This window comes from Melitaea cinxia, chromosome 18 (genome assembly GCF_905220565.1).
Source record: "Melitaea cinxia chromosome 18, ilMelCinx1.1, whole genome shotgun sequence".
NCBI lineage: Eukaryota > Metazoa > Arthropoda > Insecta > Lepidoptera > Nymphalidae > Melitaea > Melitaea cinxia.
The window spans coordinates 3,638,324-3,654,642 of NC_059411.1; the positions used below are offsets into that span (position 1 = coordinate 3,638,324).

A 16,319-nucleotide genomic window follows, 5' to 3' on the forward strand; every position below is an offset into this window, starting at 1 on the left:
AGTACTATATAATAAAGTTACCTAAACTTTGAACTACTCTTTTTTCATTACTTGATTTTTTAATGTATAAACTAACTGTGCCCCGCGGTTCCACACGCGTCAATTTGAGGAAAAAAGCCTTTCTCGGGAGATGGACTAATCACATTTGTTTCTTTCACTTATTCATTATTTTGCTACGATGTTATTTTAAAACTGCGTTATCTCCTAAGATATTCATTGAAATCGAATGATGTAAAGGGCAATTTTGCTTTAAATTAAATACTTGCGATGAATAACGTATTTATTTAGATAAGGATTAATATAATGTTCATAAAAACACCTTCGCAAATAATGCATTATTTTAAAACAAATTTGGTTAGCTTATAAAAGTTATAGTGAGCCAACCTCTAAAGACATATGCTGTAGCGGATTTTTTTTAAAACTTTTAAAGGGAAACAATTCTGTTATACATGATTTTTGCGCAACTTTAACTGTTTACGCAGCGCAGTGAAAGCTTTCCAAAGGAAAAAACCCACCGATTTTGAAATATTCTTCATTGGTGCTTCGCTCCTATTAGTCTTAGGGTAATGTTATATAGCCTATAGCCTTCCTCAATAAATGGGCTATCTAAAAATGAAAGAATTTTTCAAATCAAACCAGTAGTTCCAGATATTAGTGTGTTTAAGCAAAAAAAAAATAAACAAACTTTTTAGTTTTATGTTATTAGTATTAATAATAATAAAAACCTATATTTTAAACATTATACGTTAAATAGTTACGACTTTTTTTTTCTACTTCTGCACAAAAACTATAATTTATTTTTTATTGTAATATCAATACGTTTTTGACGTTACACAATTTATTTGTTATAATTTTAACCATAAACAAGTTTAAAAAAGGTAATTTAAAACTAATTTATACTGTGGCAACACTTAATTTAATCAATCATTCAGAAAATCATTCATTTATTCATCATTCTATCAATTCATTTTTCCCGATTTACGGATAGCATGTAATGGGTGTGAGAAAATCACATTTTTTTTACATGAATAACGATATAATTTGTTAATATACGTGTTAATTTACCTCGCATTTAACCTATTAACAATGGCCGGAAACGAAGATCGAACCGGTCCCGTGCCTCAAGATGAAAATGCAGCAGAGAATCTGAAAAACGAAGCTAATGAATTTTTTAAACGTGAGTTTTCCAAATCAATAATCTGAATTAAAACGTTTCGTTTATCGAATAAATGTACATTTATATGACTCTCTACTTAAAGTTAGACTTGATTGTCATTTTTTTTTATTTAAACTATAATTAGATATAATTATAACCTTCTTTACAGGGCAAAACTACAATCGTGCTATTGAATTATACAGTCAGGCTATTGAAAAAAATCCCACGAGCGCAGTGTACTATGCAAATAGGAGTATATCTAATTTAAGATTAGAGAATTTCGGATATGCTCTGAATGATGCATCGAAAGCTATAGAGTTAGATAAATTTTACACCAAAGCCTATTACAGACGAGCGGCAGCTTATATGGCTTTAGGCAAGTACAAGTTAGCGCTCAAAGACTTTGAATATGTAAGTATTCATTTTGTTTTCTTAATATGCTTGTAAGCGAAAATGATTACAACATGAAAATGTTGAAATTAGGGAAAAATTCTTGATTTCGGACTATTAAATTCATTTATAACATGCACTCTTTTAGATTGATTAGATATATACCATATATAATTCTCTTGTGTTCCCTTGCGGCTTTTACCAGCTTTGGGTTCACTATTGTTCTAGAGGTGCCTGTGTCGAGTCATTTTGCAATCCGTCCCATTAATAGTTCCCTGAATCGCAAGACTATTCTCGCTGCATGCCTGGGAGATAACAGTTATTGGGGCTTCCTCCGTGTCAGCCAGTACTCGCCCCTTAGTCCTGGCTTTTATTCGTTTCCCTGCTCCCGTGCAAGGGACGAAGCCCCTTGTTTCTTCAGCTCCTCTATTTGTTCCTTGATCCTTTTCATCCTTGCTATCTGGGTCTCCTTCTGCGGGCAGTTGAGCTGAAGATGACCCCTTTCGCCGGTATATGATATATTATCTCATGGTATATAAATGAAAATAGTTCAATAATCATAATAGTAAAAAAATAAAAGAAAACACTGCCAATTAAATTAAAGTTAATAGCAAAAACAGTTTTAGTAATCAAATCGAGAAACAAACATTTTATACCAAAAGTTTTAAATAATGCTTAATGCTTGTAATCTCGTACATAAAATATTTAAAGACAAACCGTACAGAATTTATATTATTATTATTTGCAAGACCAATGTATTCCACAAATTAAATATTGTTGAATATTCGAGGACCCTTTCTGGGTATAAGCTTAGATATAATGTATATATTTATTTTTTCGGGTTGTCTGGAAGAAATGGCTAACTAGCCATAAGACCGCCTCTTGTACTACACATTCTTAAGTTGTCTGTATTATTATTATTTTGTATTTGCATATTGTGGTGTACAATAAAGAGTAAATAAATAAATATTTATAGAAATTGTATAGCTTAACTGCTATATAGATATTTTGTTTGGAATCATTACAGCCTATACAGTCCACTGCTGGACATAGGCCTCCACAAGTTTACGCCAAAAATAACGTGAACTCATGTGTTTTGCCCATAGTCACCACGCTGGGCAGGCGGGTTGGTGACCGCAGTACTGGCTTTGTCTTTGGCCTGTGTATTTCAAAGCCAGCAGTTGGATGGTTATCCCGCCATCGGTCGGCTTCTTAAGTTCCAAGGTGGTTGTGGAACCTTGTTATCCCTTAGTCGCCTCTTACGACACCCACGGGAAGAGAAGGGAAGGGTTGTTTGGAAAATAAAGCTTTATTATTATTATTATTATTTATAAGTAAATTTAGAGCCGGTTGTTTGTTCATTTATACTGCAAAAACTATTGAACCTATCGGAATAATACTTATACCATAAGATGCAACATGGTCCGGAGAAGGTTGTAGTATATGATATGTTAGTGATTACTTATCGTTTAAAAAGAATGGATGGACAGAGGTTGCTAGTTTTAAATATTTGGGGATGAATTATAATACTTATTATATTATCTTAAATATTCGTTAAAACAATTATCTACATTAATGATAATGTTTTAGTATGAGCCTATTCTGTTAACGCTTTAATAACACTTAATTTATATATATTATTTAACCCTCAATTCACTAGGTGAAATCTCTCGTGACTCGTGACTCATATATTTTCTAAGTGTGGTTTCCTCAAATAAAACATTTTTTTTAATATAATTTTTTTATTATTTTTTTTAGTTAAGGCATTAGAAAAAATTAACAAAACTAGACAAACTTCTGAGATCCTCTTAAAAATTAAATAAACTTATTTTAACAGTTCTCAAAAGACAAAGGTATTTTCAAACCTAAACAAAACTAACAAAAATTTGTAACAAATATATCTTTTTAACTTTTTTAGACTCTCAAAGGTAACGAAACAAAAATAAGAAAACAAAAATGTAGGCTTCTATACAAAAAAAAAAAACTGGCAATGGGTTTTGCCACTGCTTATAGGCAACGTCGTCATACCTTTTTTGAGCAAGTCAAACATACTGGCTTTTGGTGCGGCCATTTGGTGCACAGATGTGCAGTCTTTGTTCTCTTTTTGTAATGGCAAAAATAGCAATATTTTCTTTCTGTCCGGGATAGCTTGTTTCTGGATTCAGAGTAGCTTGCATCTTCAGGTATTTCTTTTATTCAAGACAGATTAAATCGAACTGCGAATTTGGCATGGCAAATGTGTACTGTGTAGACGTGTCATCAAATTACTTTGATTTAAGTTTTCTGCAATGCTTTTTAGAAAATTCAATCTTTTCAGCTTTGGTACATCACTTTGGCTTTCATAGATGACTTGTGCATTGCAACATGCCATATCAACGACCCTGAAGAACACAGCCATAGGCCAACGCGTCGTTCTTCTACTGCATGAGTACACGGAGCACTTTTGGTCAACCATATCTACGCCTCCTTTGGTCGACTTGTAATACATTATTACTTCAGGTTTTCCAGTAATGTTGTCAATTTTATTGTCATGGTGCATGGAGGAGTACAGCACAACAGCTTAATTTTTTTTGGGGACATAGCTGACAGAGTACACTCTTTGGTAAATCCAAATACAGAAGATTCAACAGGCCGGTCTTTGTTCGGGAGAAATTCTTTTGGAATGACTCTCTTGTTTTTCTTGAGTGTACCTACTGTTGTCAAGCCTCTTTCCTTCAACTCTTGAAGTATCTCCATTGAGGAATACCAGTTGTCTGTGGTAACATTGATGTTTGTGTTGAAAATGGGCTTACACAAGCGAAGCGTGGCCTGCGTTGGTACTGATTTCTTTTTCTCTTCTTCTGTCAAACCAAAGCCATCGGAACCTTTTCCGGTATATAAGTAGATGTTGTAAATATAGAATTTTTCAAAATGTACTAAGCACTGCATCTTCAAACCATATTTCCCCGGCATATTGGCGGGAATTCTATGAGCGTTTCATCAACGGTCGCGTTAGTGCCTATGGAATGATTGTTTTGACTATTTTTTACAAATGCTTGTAATATGTCAGTGATCGGGTCTTCGGGTTTCACGGTCAGAAGTATCATCAAAGCGAAGCGTCAAGAGAAATGCCATGAATCTGTTTTTGGACATAGATGCTCTGAATATTTCACGCCCAGTACCGTCAGTTGCAAATAATGATAGAACGCTTTCTCTGTTAGATTTAAAAATAGCAGAATAAATAAGCAAGGCTAGAAAACTTTTCAATTCGACAGAATTAGTTAGTCTGTCTAAAAGCAAAATCTTTTGGTTATTTCGTTTATAACTCCTCAAGCTTTTTATTTGTCCAAATCAAAACGGTATTTAGCATTTTTTGATCGAATATTAACTGGAATGTATCAATCGGACCAAGAGGTCCTTGAGCTGCAGGCCTGACTCTAGGAACTTGAACCACATTATGTGGCTGCAGTACGCATATTTCGGGCGGGAGGTAATCGTGACCACTTGAATGGATCTTTTCCGTAGTAGTAGTTTTGACTTTGTGCAGGTATCGATTGATTCACCTGACATCGCTTATAGTCGCACTAGTCGCTAAAACGTTAAAATTATAATAGTTTAAAATTTCAATGTGAGTCCAGTGGACTCAGGAAGTGAATTAAGGGTTAAGGACTTTTACACAACAAGTACATGCCAGATCCTCAAGTTAGCTATACAAATTTATGTTAACAAACTGCAAAGTTAAAATCAAAATTTTCTTAAAATATTCGTCTTTTCAGGTGACCAAAGTTCGACCAAACGATCAAGACGCGAAAATGAAGTACAATGAATGCAATAAAATAGTTAAAAAAATTGCATTTGAGAAGGCGATCTCGGTAGATAAAAAAGAAGTTAATATCGCTGAAACAATAAACTTAGATGCTATGAGTAAGTCCAATATGTCGTTTTTTATAGTTTCCGGATAGATAGACTGTAGTCCTTATATCTATTAAATAAATCTCTATTTTATTGTACACTAAGACTTGCCCAGCGTGGTGACTATGTGAAACACATGAGTTCACGCCATTTTTGGCGCGAACTTATGGAGGCCTATGTCCAGCAGTGGACTGCGATAGGCTGTCCGTCTTCGGCCTGTGTATCTCAATGCCAGCAGTTGGATAGTTATCCCGCCATCCGACTTAGTCTAATTAAAAAAAAGTTATACCTTTTCCGCAAGCGACGTTGCCCGGTAAAACTTCGTTCTCGGGGCTGGTCAGCGTTAACGTTTCACGTAATTTCACTCCTCATAATTTTTGAAATAAAACTAGCCGCGTTGGCCACTTTTTGTTATGGGAAAATCTTATGGGTTGGTGTTACCAACATTCAAATTTTAATACTAAAAGTGTTAAGTTTTCACTTCTATCAGCAGTCTCTATAACTACCAATTTTTTTACCATAATACTTATTTAGTTTCTTAAGGAAAAAATTGTTGTTCGTTATGAGTATAAATGAAAAGTATGTATTTTTTATTTAATTAATATAATATTTAAAAATTGTAGCTATTGAAGATGAATATGAAGGTCCAAGCCTCGAAGACGGCAAGGTGACTCTGAAATTTATCAAAGATTTGATGGAGTACTACAAAGCACAGAAGAAACTTCACAAGAAGTATGCTTACAAAGTATGATTTTTTTTTCTTTATTGACATAAAAGTTTCATTAGTTTGTGTTCCAAAGCAATCAAAATTCATTTCTAATTTTAATAAGGAATCCACTAAACTGTAGATAGACAAAATTAGTATTTGTAAAAAAATATATTTATATCAGTACTTTTTACTCAAGTTCAGCAAAAAGGCTGAGGTTCTCAATTCAATTGTATTTTTTTTTTTTTGTGTTACTTTATAAATTTTTACTGGGTGTACCGATGTTGAAGATTGTTTTTGTAATCGAAAGATTTAATCTATAAAGTAAATATCCTCTAAATACTTTAAAAAGTTAAAACAAAAATAAATTGGATTAAAATTGGATGACAGATGATAATTCTGGTTTTACATTGGATGACATCCATATTTGTATTATCGGGAAATTTCTTAAATTTCCTGTTATATGTTCTACATAGCAGGATGTTTACATTTAACTTTCGGTAATAACAGCCTAAATAAATAATTATAGCTTGAAGTCTTACATCAATATCTCATTCTCTTTATTTTTACTGAATTATTATTCTGTTTCCAGTATAACAGTTACTTATTATAAATTGCAAGATTAAAATGATAATGCTAATTGAAGTTTGGCATTTAACCAATAACATTTTAACTGGATTTTTTTAATTCTAAACTAAAGCATTTTCGTAGTACTTTTAATCAAAATTTATTTGTTTAATGTTTGTGTAATGTGTAGTTTTGTTTTAAAGACTCTAAAATAAAGAATGTCTAGCAATTATCGATAAACAAATTATTAAAATCAAATAATTTAAATTAATTTAAAGAAAACATTTTGTATCTATAATTAAAAATGTATCTTTACAGAAATAGTCTCAAATGTTCATTACATTGTTTTCCAATTTATTTCAGATCCTTCTAGACGTGAAAGCATATTTCCAAAAGCAGCCATCTTTAGTTGACATAAAAGTACCAGATGATAAAAAGTTCACAGTATGCGGTGACATACACGGTCAATTCTATGATTTAATGAACATTTTTAAATTAAATGGATTACCGTCAGACACAAATCCATATTTGTTTAATGGAGACTTTGTGGATCGAGGATCATTCAGTGTTGAGTGTATATTCACACTGTTTAGTTTTAAACTATTGTATCCAGATCACTTCTTCATGTCTCGCGGTAAGCTTATGTAAATTTTTCTATTTTATATACTTATTTCTGGCAGAAAATTTTAGATACACTTTATGCAATCTCTCTTAGGACCTGTTTCAGTTAACGTTAATGCTATTTGATGTAAGATGGTATCCATTAGATAAAAGTAGATAAAAGTTTGTTTGTTATATTATATTACTCCTTTTTACATTCGAATTGTACTTTGTAATATTTCTATTCACTATCTCTGAATTTAGAAATGGATATTTATTTATTGAGGTGAAACAAGCTCTGATAGGATATTTTTCCTTCTACCTTTAACGTTACTGTTTAATTTATTCGCAGGATAGATTTTATTCACAATCAAAGAAAAACAATATAATTTTTTTTTTTTTTTTTGTATAGCTACAAACTACATATTTTTAATATTAGTATAATTATTATTAATATTCTCGTTATATCATTTTTTTTTTATTTTTATTAAAAGCTGATCTGTTTTATAACGGAGATTGGTGATAATACTAGGACACAGTTTTTAAAACTAACTGTAGTCCATTATACACATGTACATATCTGTACCATGTCATTTGTTCCAAATAAAAATATTTTTATTTAATCATAATTATTATTATTTCACAGGTAACCACGAGACACTTGATATGAACCGAGTGTATGGTTTCCGAGGAGAGGTGACATCTAAATACACATCTCAGATGGCAGATTTATTCACCGAGCTCTACAATTGGCTACCGCTGGCACATTGTATCAACAATAGAGTATTGGTGATGCACGGCGGACTATTTTCTAAGGATGACATCACGCTCGAGGATATCAGAAACGTTGACCGAAACAAACAGCCTCCGGAAGATGGTTAGTGCTTTGTTACATATATGTATATGTACTGTACTTAGTGTAAATTTAAAATGAGGTGTTCAATATAGTTGCAAATCATATTATTTAATAAATCATTGTTAATTTTTTTCGTCAACTTACGTTGTATTACTTGTCTATGTAATTGAAGTCGATTTTTTTCATTTGCGAGCAAACACATTAATTCTACGCCCGCACCTATTTTTTATATTGTGTAGTCTCATCATCATCATCATCATCATCATCATTATTATCATCATCATTTCAGCCTAATACAGTCCACTGCTGGACATAGACCTCCATAAGTCGCGCCAACAATGGCGTGAACTCATGTGTTTTGCCCATAGTCACCATGTTGGTCAGGCGGGTTGGTGAAGGCTGGCTTTGTCGTACCGGAAACGCTGCTGCCCGTCTTCGGTCTGTGTATTTTAAAGCCAGCTGTTTGATGGTTATCCCGCCATCGGTCGGCCTTTTTAGTTCCAAGGTGGTAGTGGAACTGTGTTATCCCTTAGTCACCTCTTACGACACCTACGGTAAGAGAGGGGGTGGCTACATTCTCACTGCCGTAACCACACAGGGTAATGCATTATGTAATCTGCAAGTAGTAAATAACTCCACTTTTATATATATTTATGCATGCAATAAAATATATTATAACGTTTTAGGTATAATGTGTGAACTACTCTGGTCGGATCCACAACCCATGGCAGGCAGGTCTCCATCCAAACGAGGTGTTGGATGTCAATTTGGACCGGATGTCACAGCGGCTTTCCTCCAGAAGAATGGTTTGGATTACATAATAAGAAGCCATGAAGTTAAGAATGATGGATATGAAGTAGCTCACGATGGAAAATGTATTACTGTGTTCTCTGCGCCTAATTATTGGTAAGTTTAAATTTTTGGATTGAAATTCTACACAGTGCAGTTGTCTCGCTAAGCAATAAAAGGGAGTATGCTTAGCGAAATATTGTACGTATTTTTTCTAGGCTTTGTACAAAAGATCAGTCAAAAAGAAGCAAGTCTCACAAGATTGGTTTCCAGTTTGGCGTAAATACAACTCCTGTAACATAAAACCATGTTGCAAAGCTTAAAATCTATTTGGGGGTTAAACTATGTGCTTAATTTTTTTTTTTCATAAAGTTTAATATATGTATAGTATATAAGACATTAGTTGATTACTTAAAATTGGAATCGGAAAATTATACAATGTGTTGCTCTGAAAAAACAAAGATTTTATTATACAATTTTTCTTTATACATTATGATACAAAAATAAATTATAAAAATTCTTAACCTCCCTGAAAAAACAAAGAAACGACATTAAAAGTTATTTACCAATTCCTATACATAAAATTGAAATTAAATATTTCTTTTATATGTGGCTATTATGGAGTGTTAAAAATCTCTTTTTAAAACAATACATATTACTACTGCTATAAAAAAGTACTATACAAATATATTTACAAACAAAGGAATATATTCCTTTATAAGTATACACATGTTGTTCCCTTTATGCCTCACGATTGTATCAATTCTTTATATGGCCATCACATTTATGAAAATTAAGATCAAGTTTAAGTTTTAATTGAAAGCCTAGAAGTAAATCACGCAACGGCTGCTGAATCTATTATCAGATTGACACATAAATTTATCTTACGGTGATAAAAATACAATTTTTATTTTCAGTGACACAATGGGTAATCTTGGTGCTTTTATCACAATGAATGGCAAAGATTTGAAACCACACTTTACTTCTTATGAAGCCGTGGTAAGTTGACGGTTATTTTTATTTATTACTTTACATTAAATCACGTTTTATTCATTCATACATTGTATTAGAATATCAATGCTACTTATGCTAACTAGTTCATCAAATATATTTTTTTTTAATATCATATCAAAAATTGACCGTTCCAGCGGGGATCGAATCTGTATCTACGACTATCCGTGTTTGACATCAATAAATAGTACGTATTAACAATAGCATGGTGTCGTCTCCTGTCAAAGATTTTCATTGTAATATGAAATTTAAATAGTTACGGGTTCTGTAACAATCATCATCAAATTATGAATTTCGATCTAGCGGGTACATCGTTCCATAGCTTAATTGGCTAGAGCACCGACAGAATCAGGAGATCGGAGAATCAGGTTCGATCCCCGCTGGACGGTCAATTTTAGATATAATAAAAAAAATGTTTAGAATTCCCTTATGTAACACAAAAATAAATAGTGCATCAAATATTTATTATATGTTATTATTTATTTAAATAAATATAGATTTTGAACAACAATACAGACATAAAAGTCAGACATGAATAAAGACACTGTTCTATGTTATACGAACATTGTTTTTTACCCTTGAATATGCTTACTGCTGAATCATGGCACATAGTGTTATGCTTTATAGCCAATAGGCTAATAAACTCATCATATTGAACCAACCCGTTAAACCATACACTACAGCAAGTATATTTTTCTACAATTTTAATTTTTGCATATCACACTACACTTGTTAATAAATAATTATCACACACACAACGGCCCACCACTATGATTTACTCATCTGTCTGGTCTGGAATGACAATACACAACACAAACAACTAGGCCACGGCGATACAAATGTTTTACCATAATCGATGCAGCCTATAATATCCCATAGCTGGGTATAGGCCTCTTTCTCGATATATGACAAGGGTCGGAGTTTAATCCACCACGCTGTTACACTGCGGATTGGCGGATATATTGCCTACTATGAGTTACGATCGCTATCCAGTATGTATGATAATAACTGAAACTAGCGATATCCACAAGGACAGACAACCAGACCGGAAATAAATACAAATATCCACTACAAGCGGAAATCAAAACCGTGACCGCCTACACACACTTACACCAAAGCGGTCGGTTTTTCCATATGCGTGGATCGGACCTGCGACTGTCGAATGTGTGAAAGTTTCGCCAACGCGTCGTGTATTTCAGACTATATGTATATTGCAAATGATATAATAATTATTATTATTTCCAGCCTCACCCAGACGTCAAACCAATGGCATACGCTCATTCGCTACTGAGCATGTTCTGTCAATGATCCGAGGAGCTATTGTCAAGTTACGACGTCGACTCGTTGTCGTAAACAAGATCAGACGTCACTTGGCAATTTCCCTGCAATAACTTAGCAATACCTTTACAAAACCTTAGCAGTACAATCCAAAATCTCTATCACTTCCTGGTAGTCACGACAACTTGATTTCATAGATGAACGGAGTCCGTTGTAAGTGTACATAATCATTTTTATACCTTTCCGCTAAAGGTGATTCAGGCAGAGCCTTATCTTGTATGAAGTGCTGTAATAAAATTGTAATATTCAAATGTATGTGATTTTAAAAGCCTTCAGTTTTTGTGTGTAGCGACATATAATGACGCAAATTTGAAAATTGCCTTTACAATGGATACTTGGATCTGTCCGATGTTTCTAATCCTATTATTTAAATTTTATGTTTGATAATCTAAATATGATAAGCATATTCTGAGGTGCTAATAATATTTCCCAGGAGTGTTTTACAATTTAAAAAAAGTATAAATACTGCTCACTTAGACCATTAAATAAACGTGACTTACTGTGTTTTGGGCAATTACAATTTTATGCATCTCAGTACATATTTGTTTAGAATATGGGACAGCGTTATGCAAGATAGATCCACTATTTTTATTACGTCTTATTTGCGTCTAAAAGCCGTTATGTATATTTTAACTATATGTCTAAGTCAGTAATGTAGTATGGGACAATATCTTCGTAATAAGACTGCGAATTTATTTAAAATATTTCAACTTTATGAAGATTTCCGTATTAACTATATTTAAAAATGTTTTACTGATTATTACTTTATTATAATTTTACTTGCGGAATTACTTTCGACTTTATTGTCAAGTACTATATTTTAGTATTACTGTTAATCATAGGCAAAGATGTATTAAAAATGATTTTATCATTTAACGTGTGTATCTAACATCTGTATTTTAATAGCTAATGTAAATGCGATGTTTATGAAGACACTAAATGCAGGTGTAATTTTATTTATTAATAGCACAATACTATACAGTTTAATTATAAAAACATGAATGGTTTTATACGTTATTGGATTATTTGGATAAATAAGAATACACATCTACATGTGAAGTAAATATGCGTTCATAATGTACTAAATAATATATAGCAAGGCTATTTCGTTTTTCAAATTATAACTATCATTGTCTTCAAAATTTTGATAGCAGAAACTAAACAAATCTAAAAAAATACTCTTTGTTTGTGATTTATGTACAAATGCATTTTTACACTGTATTCGCCGGTGTTGCCATTGTTTAGTTTTATTATTTTAATTTTATGTTTAAATGTTTTTTATTTACATATTCTGATATATATCCTATGTGCCACCACATTTACTATTTTCCATATATGACAAAGCATATTTTCTGTTAAAACAATAGCACTGCTGAACATCACAATAATATTTGTTTTTTTTTTCATTAGCGATAGGATTAGTACACAAAAACAATAATAATTATGAAATATGTGTATGAATAATATGTGCATTTCAATTCGTACCTTTGTATTCCAAATTGTATGTTATAAAAGATTTAATTTAAAAAAAAAACCTTAAATCTTGATATATAGGTTGGATACAAACAAGAGGCATAAAGTTTAAACTACATAAACTACATAATAATAATAATACTCTTTATTGTACACAACAATAATCAACACAATAACATATTAAAATACATATGTATCAATTCTAAGCTACATAAAAAAAAAGGTGTTTAGGCATAAGTTAAGTTTACAATTGAACTTAAACTAGTACGTTTATTTAACTTTATATTTTATACTAGCTTGCGTGGCGAACTCCGTACCCGCCCTTTTTGTGAATATAATAATTATGTATATCGAAATAAAATATAGCCTATCTATCAAGTTGGATCAAATTGCAAACGGTGTGACAACAAACAACGTGACGCATAATTTATATATATTAAGATATAGCTTATGGGGTATGTAGTATGTCATTTAAGCAACTCCTCTTTTTTTTATCCATCCTCTATATTACAATAAAAATACATTTTAAATCATAATAAGTGTTACCAATCTACCATTGTCTGTAATCATTAGCTTATCTGTAAGTTATCGAAGTACGTACGTTGTAATATAAACGTGAAATAAAATGATAGTAGTGTCCACGCTAGTCCATTTCAATAAAATATTTAAAAAATGAGCTATGAAAAGTAAATTTTGCGGAAAAAAACTGGCCAACAGCGAGTCGGACGCGCGCACCGAGGGTTCCGTACAAACAAAATCATTAAAAATATTTTTATTACATGATGTAACTAAAAATTTATACTTTTCGCAATTTTTCCTATATCTGCTTCGTACCAAATTTCGACATTCTGAGTTCACGGGAAGTAACCTGTAGGTTTTTGATTACCTTGCGATTAATCTGTAGGTTTTGATTACCTTGCGATTGTCGAAAATTTTCAGCATAAACGGCTGTGTCTTTTGTTTTCGTTGGCTTAGGATTTCATATCAGATTTTCATATGATATATTTTTAAACAATTTCTATTGGAATGTACTATGTGTAAAATCTCTTCTAATTTATAATAACTGTGAAGATAATAAGCAGTAAGTGCAGAATAGATGATAACGCATTTGCGCATTAATAATTGTCAATGATTGTTTAAGTAAATCAATAGAGATAAATTTTCATACTGCATTGTAATAGGCTAAATATACCACAAAACTCGTCTACAAAAAATGTATCTAATTATAAAAATAATATCATTGAAATAAAAGTAATGTAATAATAATGACAGTTATAATACTGATGATTTAATATTTACAAGAAATTTTATTTTAGTAAAAAAATTTCAATCATATCCTTAATTTAATGCTTGGTTTAAATTAAATTGTATTTTTATTTTACCTATTAAGTGGCTTATAGGCCTGTGAATTATATTTCAAGAAGAAACGGATTTGAAATAATTATCTTTTGAAATAAGGGTGTTTTCGGGAAGCAAGTAGCCTTCTATAATTTTTATTAGATATGCTGTAAATATACATAACTATAGATAAATGTGTCGTTTTATTTAATATCGTTTTTACTTTTGGCCTTATTTAATGGATCAGTTTTTTTTTATAATTAAAAATAAGAGAGTCGAGTTTCTAGCTTCATTTTGAAATTCTTATTCTTATATATAAAAATGAATCGCAAAATGTGTTGCTAAGCGCAAAACTCGAGAACGGTTGGACCGATTTCGCTAATTCTTTTTTTAAAATGTTCCTTGAAGTACGAGGATGGTTCTTACGGAGAGAAAAATTCTAAAAAAAAAAAATTTAAATTTCCTGAAAAAGTCTAAAAACCACACTTTTCTATACTCCCATACAAAAGATTTGTGATAATACTTAAAAGACAATTTGAACTTTAATACCATACGATAAAGTTTGTGTTAGGCGATACGAAGTTCGCCGGGTCAGCTAGTCAAAGAATAATATTCGCTTGAAAACATAAACCATACGTAAAATCTATATTTAATTCATTTTTAATTATAATTGTATTTGCTCGTAAACGAAAAAAAAAAAACTGACCCAATTTATATCGTTAAGAGCCATTTCACAATTTTACGCTCTGCAAGTTTAGGTAAATTTAGTCGCATCGCGCGAATCGTACGATCTTTGTGCTAGTAAGTATAGTGTGACAACCAAAAGACCATCTTGATCATTTTCTAATGTATAATAAAAATTAATAACTATGGTATAAAATGTTTTTTACATAATTAATTTGTTAAAAATTTCAAGTATGTTATATAACAACAGTCAATAAATTTAAAATAAAAATAAAAAATCAATTTTATGAAACAATTTTTTTTTAATTGATTTAGTTTTTTCAGTTTACGAATGATTCTAATATTTACGATATGAATAAAATAGCATTTTATGACATCGACACCGACAAACATATTAATTAACAAATAACAAGACAAACAGCTTGAAATGCATATTTGTATTAATAGTGTGAGAAAAGAAAATTAAATTATACATTTGTTTACAGAAATTATCATTATATTATTTTACAGTCATTTTCGTAATATGTTTATTTTATTATGAAAGTATCAAATGCGTTTTATCAGCTATAACAACAGGCGCTTGGCGCGTGTGAGCGAAAGAGACGGCTGCGCAGAATTTGGCGTCGACCTTACCTCTAAGAGCGCTAGCGCTCGACTGATTTACCGGGCTTGATGCGTGGTAATATATACTATCTTTTTATTATTTAATATAAAATTTATTAAAAATAATTACATCTTTTAATTATTTTTTTTGTATTCCTTAATGATGTAAGTTTACTTTGATGAAGATAGTTCGTTAAAATTTCTTAGTTTTCTAAGAAAAATATCGCCTTTAAAATTGTACTTATTTGGAAAATATTCGCAACTTTAAATTTTTTTTATCGTTTAATAGAGATACAAATGGAATAAAAATCTATGATAGTGTGCAACAAAATTATATTCCACACATTATGATATTTTTTTAAAATGGTTTCAACGTAGAGGTTATTGAAAAGTAGGACTTCAAAGTATACATTGCGACCGTTTACCTAGGGAGGAGGCTGATGAAAAGGTTAATAATTTTATACACATAATATAAATCAAAATTCTGATCCGACTATGGACTACAACAAAGGTTGCTTTATTATATTTCAAGAATATAAATTACATTATTGCATCCAACACTGAGATTAACGACGTCTTAATATTACAATTTCGCGGATTGTTACCGATTTTTGTGAAATGGCTCTTAAGTAATATAACCTAAGCAGTCAAATTAATTAAATATGCATTATTAGAGATAATTCAAAAAGTACTCGTCAGATTTTGATCAGATTTAAATGGGGCCTCATGAAAACCACCAGCCTTCGATTTAAAAAAAAATCAGTAAAATCAGTTACACCAGTAAGAAGTGACGAAGTAAAAAACATAATATAGTCGAAATAATAACCTTGTCTTTTTGTAGTCGTTAAATAACTGTAAGTTGGGTAAACATAATCCTACCCAAGAGGAAAAATGGTTTTAAAGAGAAAGAAAAATAC

At 31.4% G+C, this 16,319-nt stretch overlaps 1 protein-coding gene and 1 long non-coding RNA gene across 2 annotated transcripts; both read left to right on the top strand.

The window, feature by feature from the left end:
- The first annotated feature begins 915 nt into the window (after nt 1-915).
- LOC123662286 (serine/threonine-protein phosphatase 5) lies at nt 916-11,574 on the top strand. Its single transcript, XM_045597148.1, has 9 exons — nt 916-1,177; nt 1,326-1,567; nt 5,302-5,449; nt 6,061-6,182; nt 7,074-7,344; nt 7,957-8,187; nt 8,853-9,072; nt 9,873-9,954; nt 11,212-11,574. Exons 1-9 carry the CDS (start codon nt 1,087-1,089, stop codon nt 11,272-11,274), a joined length of 1,470 nt encoding a protein of 489 aa, XP_045453104.1. The 5' UTR covers nt 916-1,086; the 3' UTR covers nt 11,275-11,574.
- A 2,000-nt stretch (nt 11,575-13,574) lies between these two features.
- Nucleotides 13,575-14,309, top strand: LOC123662068. The gene is made up of 2 exons (XR_006744440.1): nt 13,575-13,651; nt 13,682-14,309. It is a non-coding gene; the product is annotated as an uncharacterized LOC123662068 (long non-coding RNA).
- The last annotated feature ends 2,010 nt before the right edge of the window (nt 14,310-16,319 follow it).

Bases quoted from the DNA above. Each gene is read 5' to 3' on its own strand.
- LOC123662286 (XM_045597148.1), top strand. From the start codon at position 1,087: ATGGCCGGAAACGAAGATCGAACCGGTCCCGTGCCTCAAGATGAAAAT. The intron at 1,568-5,301 runs GTAAGTATTCAT...TCGTCTTTTCAG, and splicing joins CGCTCAAAGACTTTGAATAT to GTGACCAAAGTTCGACCAAA. The intron at 9,955-11,211 runs GTAAGTTGACGG...TATTATTTCCAG, and splicing joins TTACTTCTTATGAAGCCGTG to CCTCACCCAGACGTCAAACC.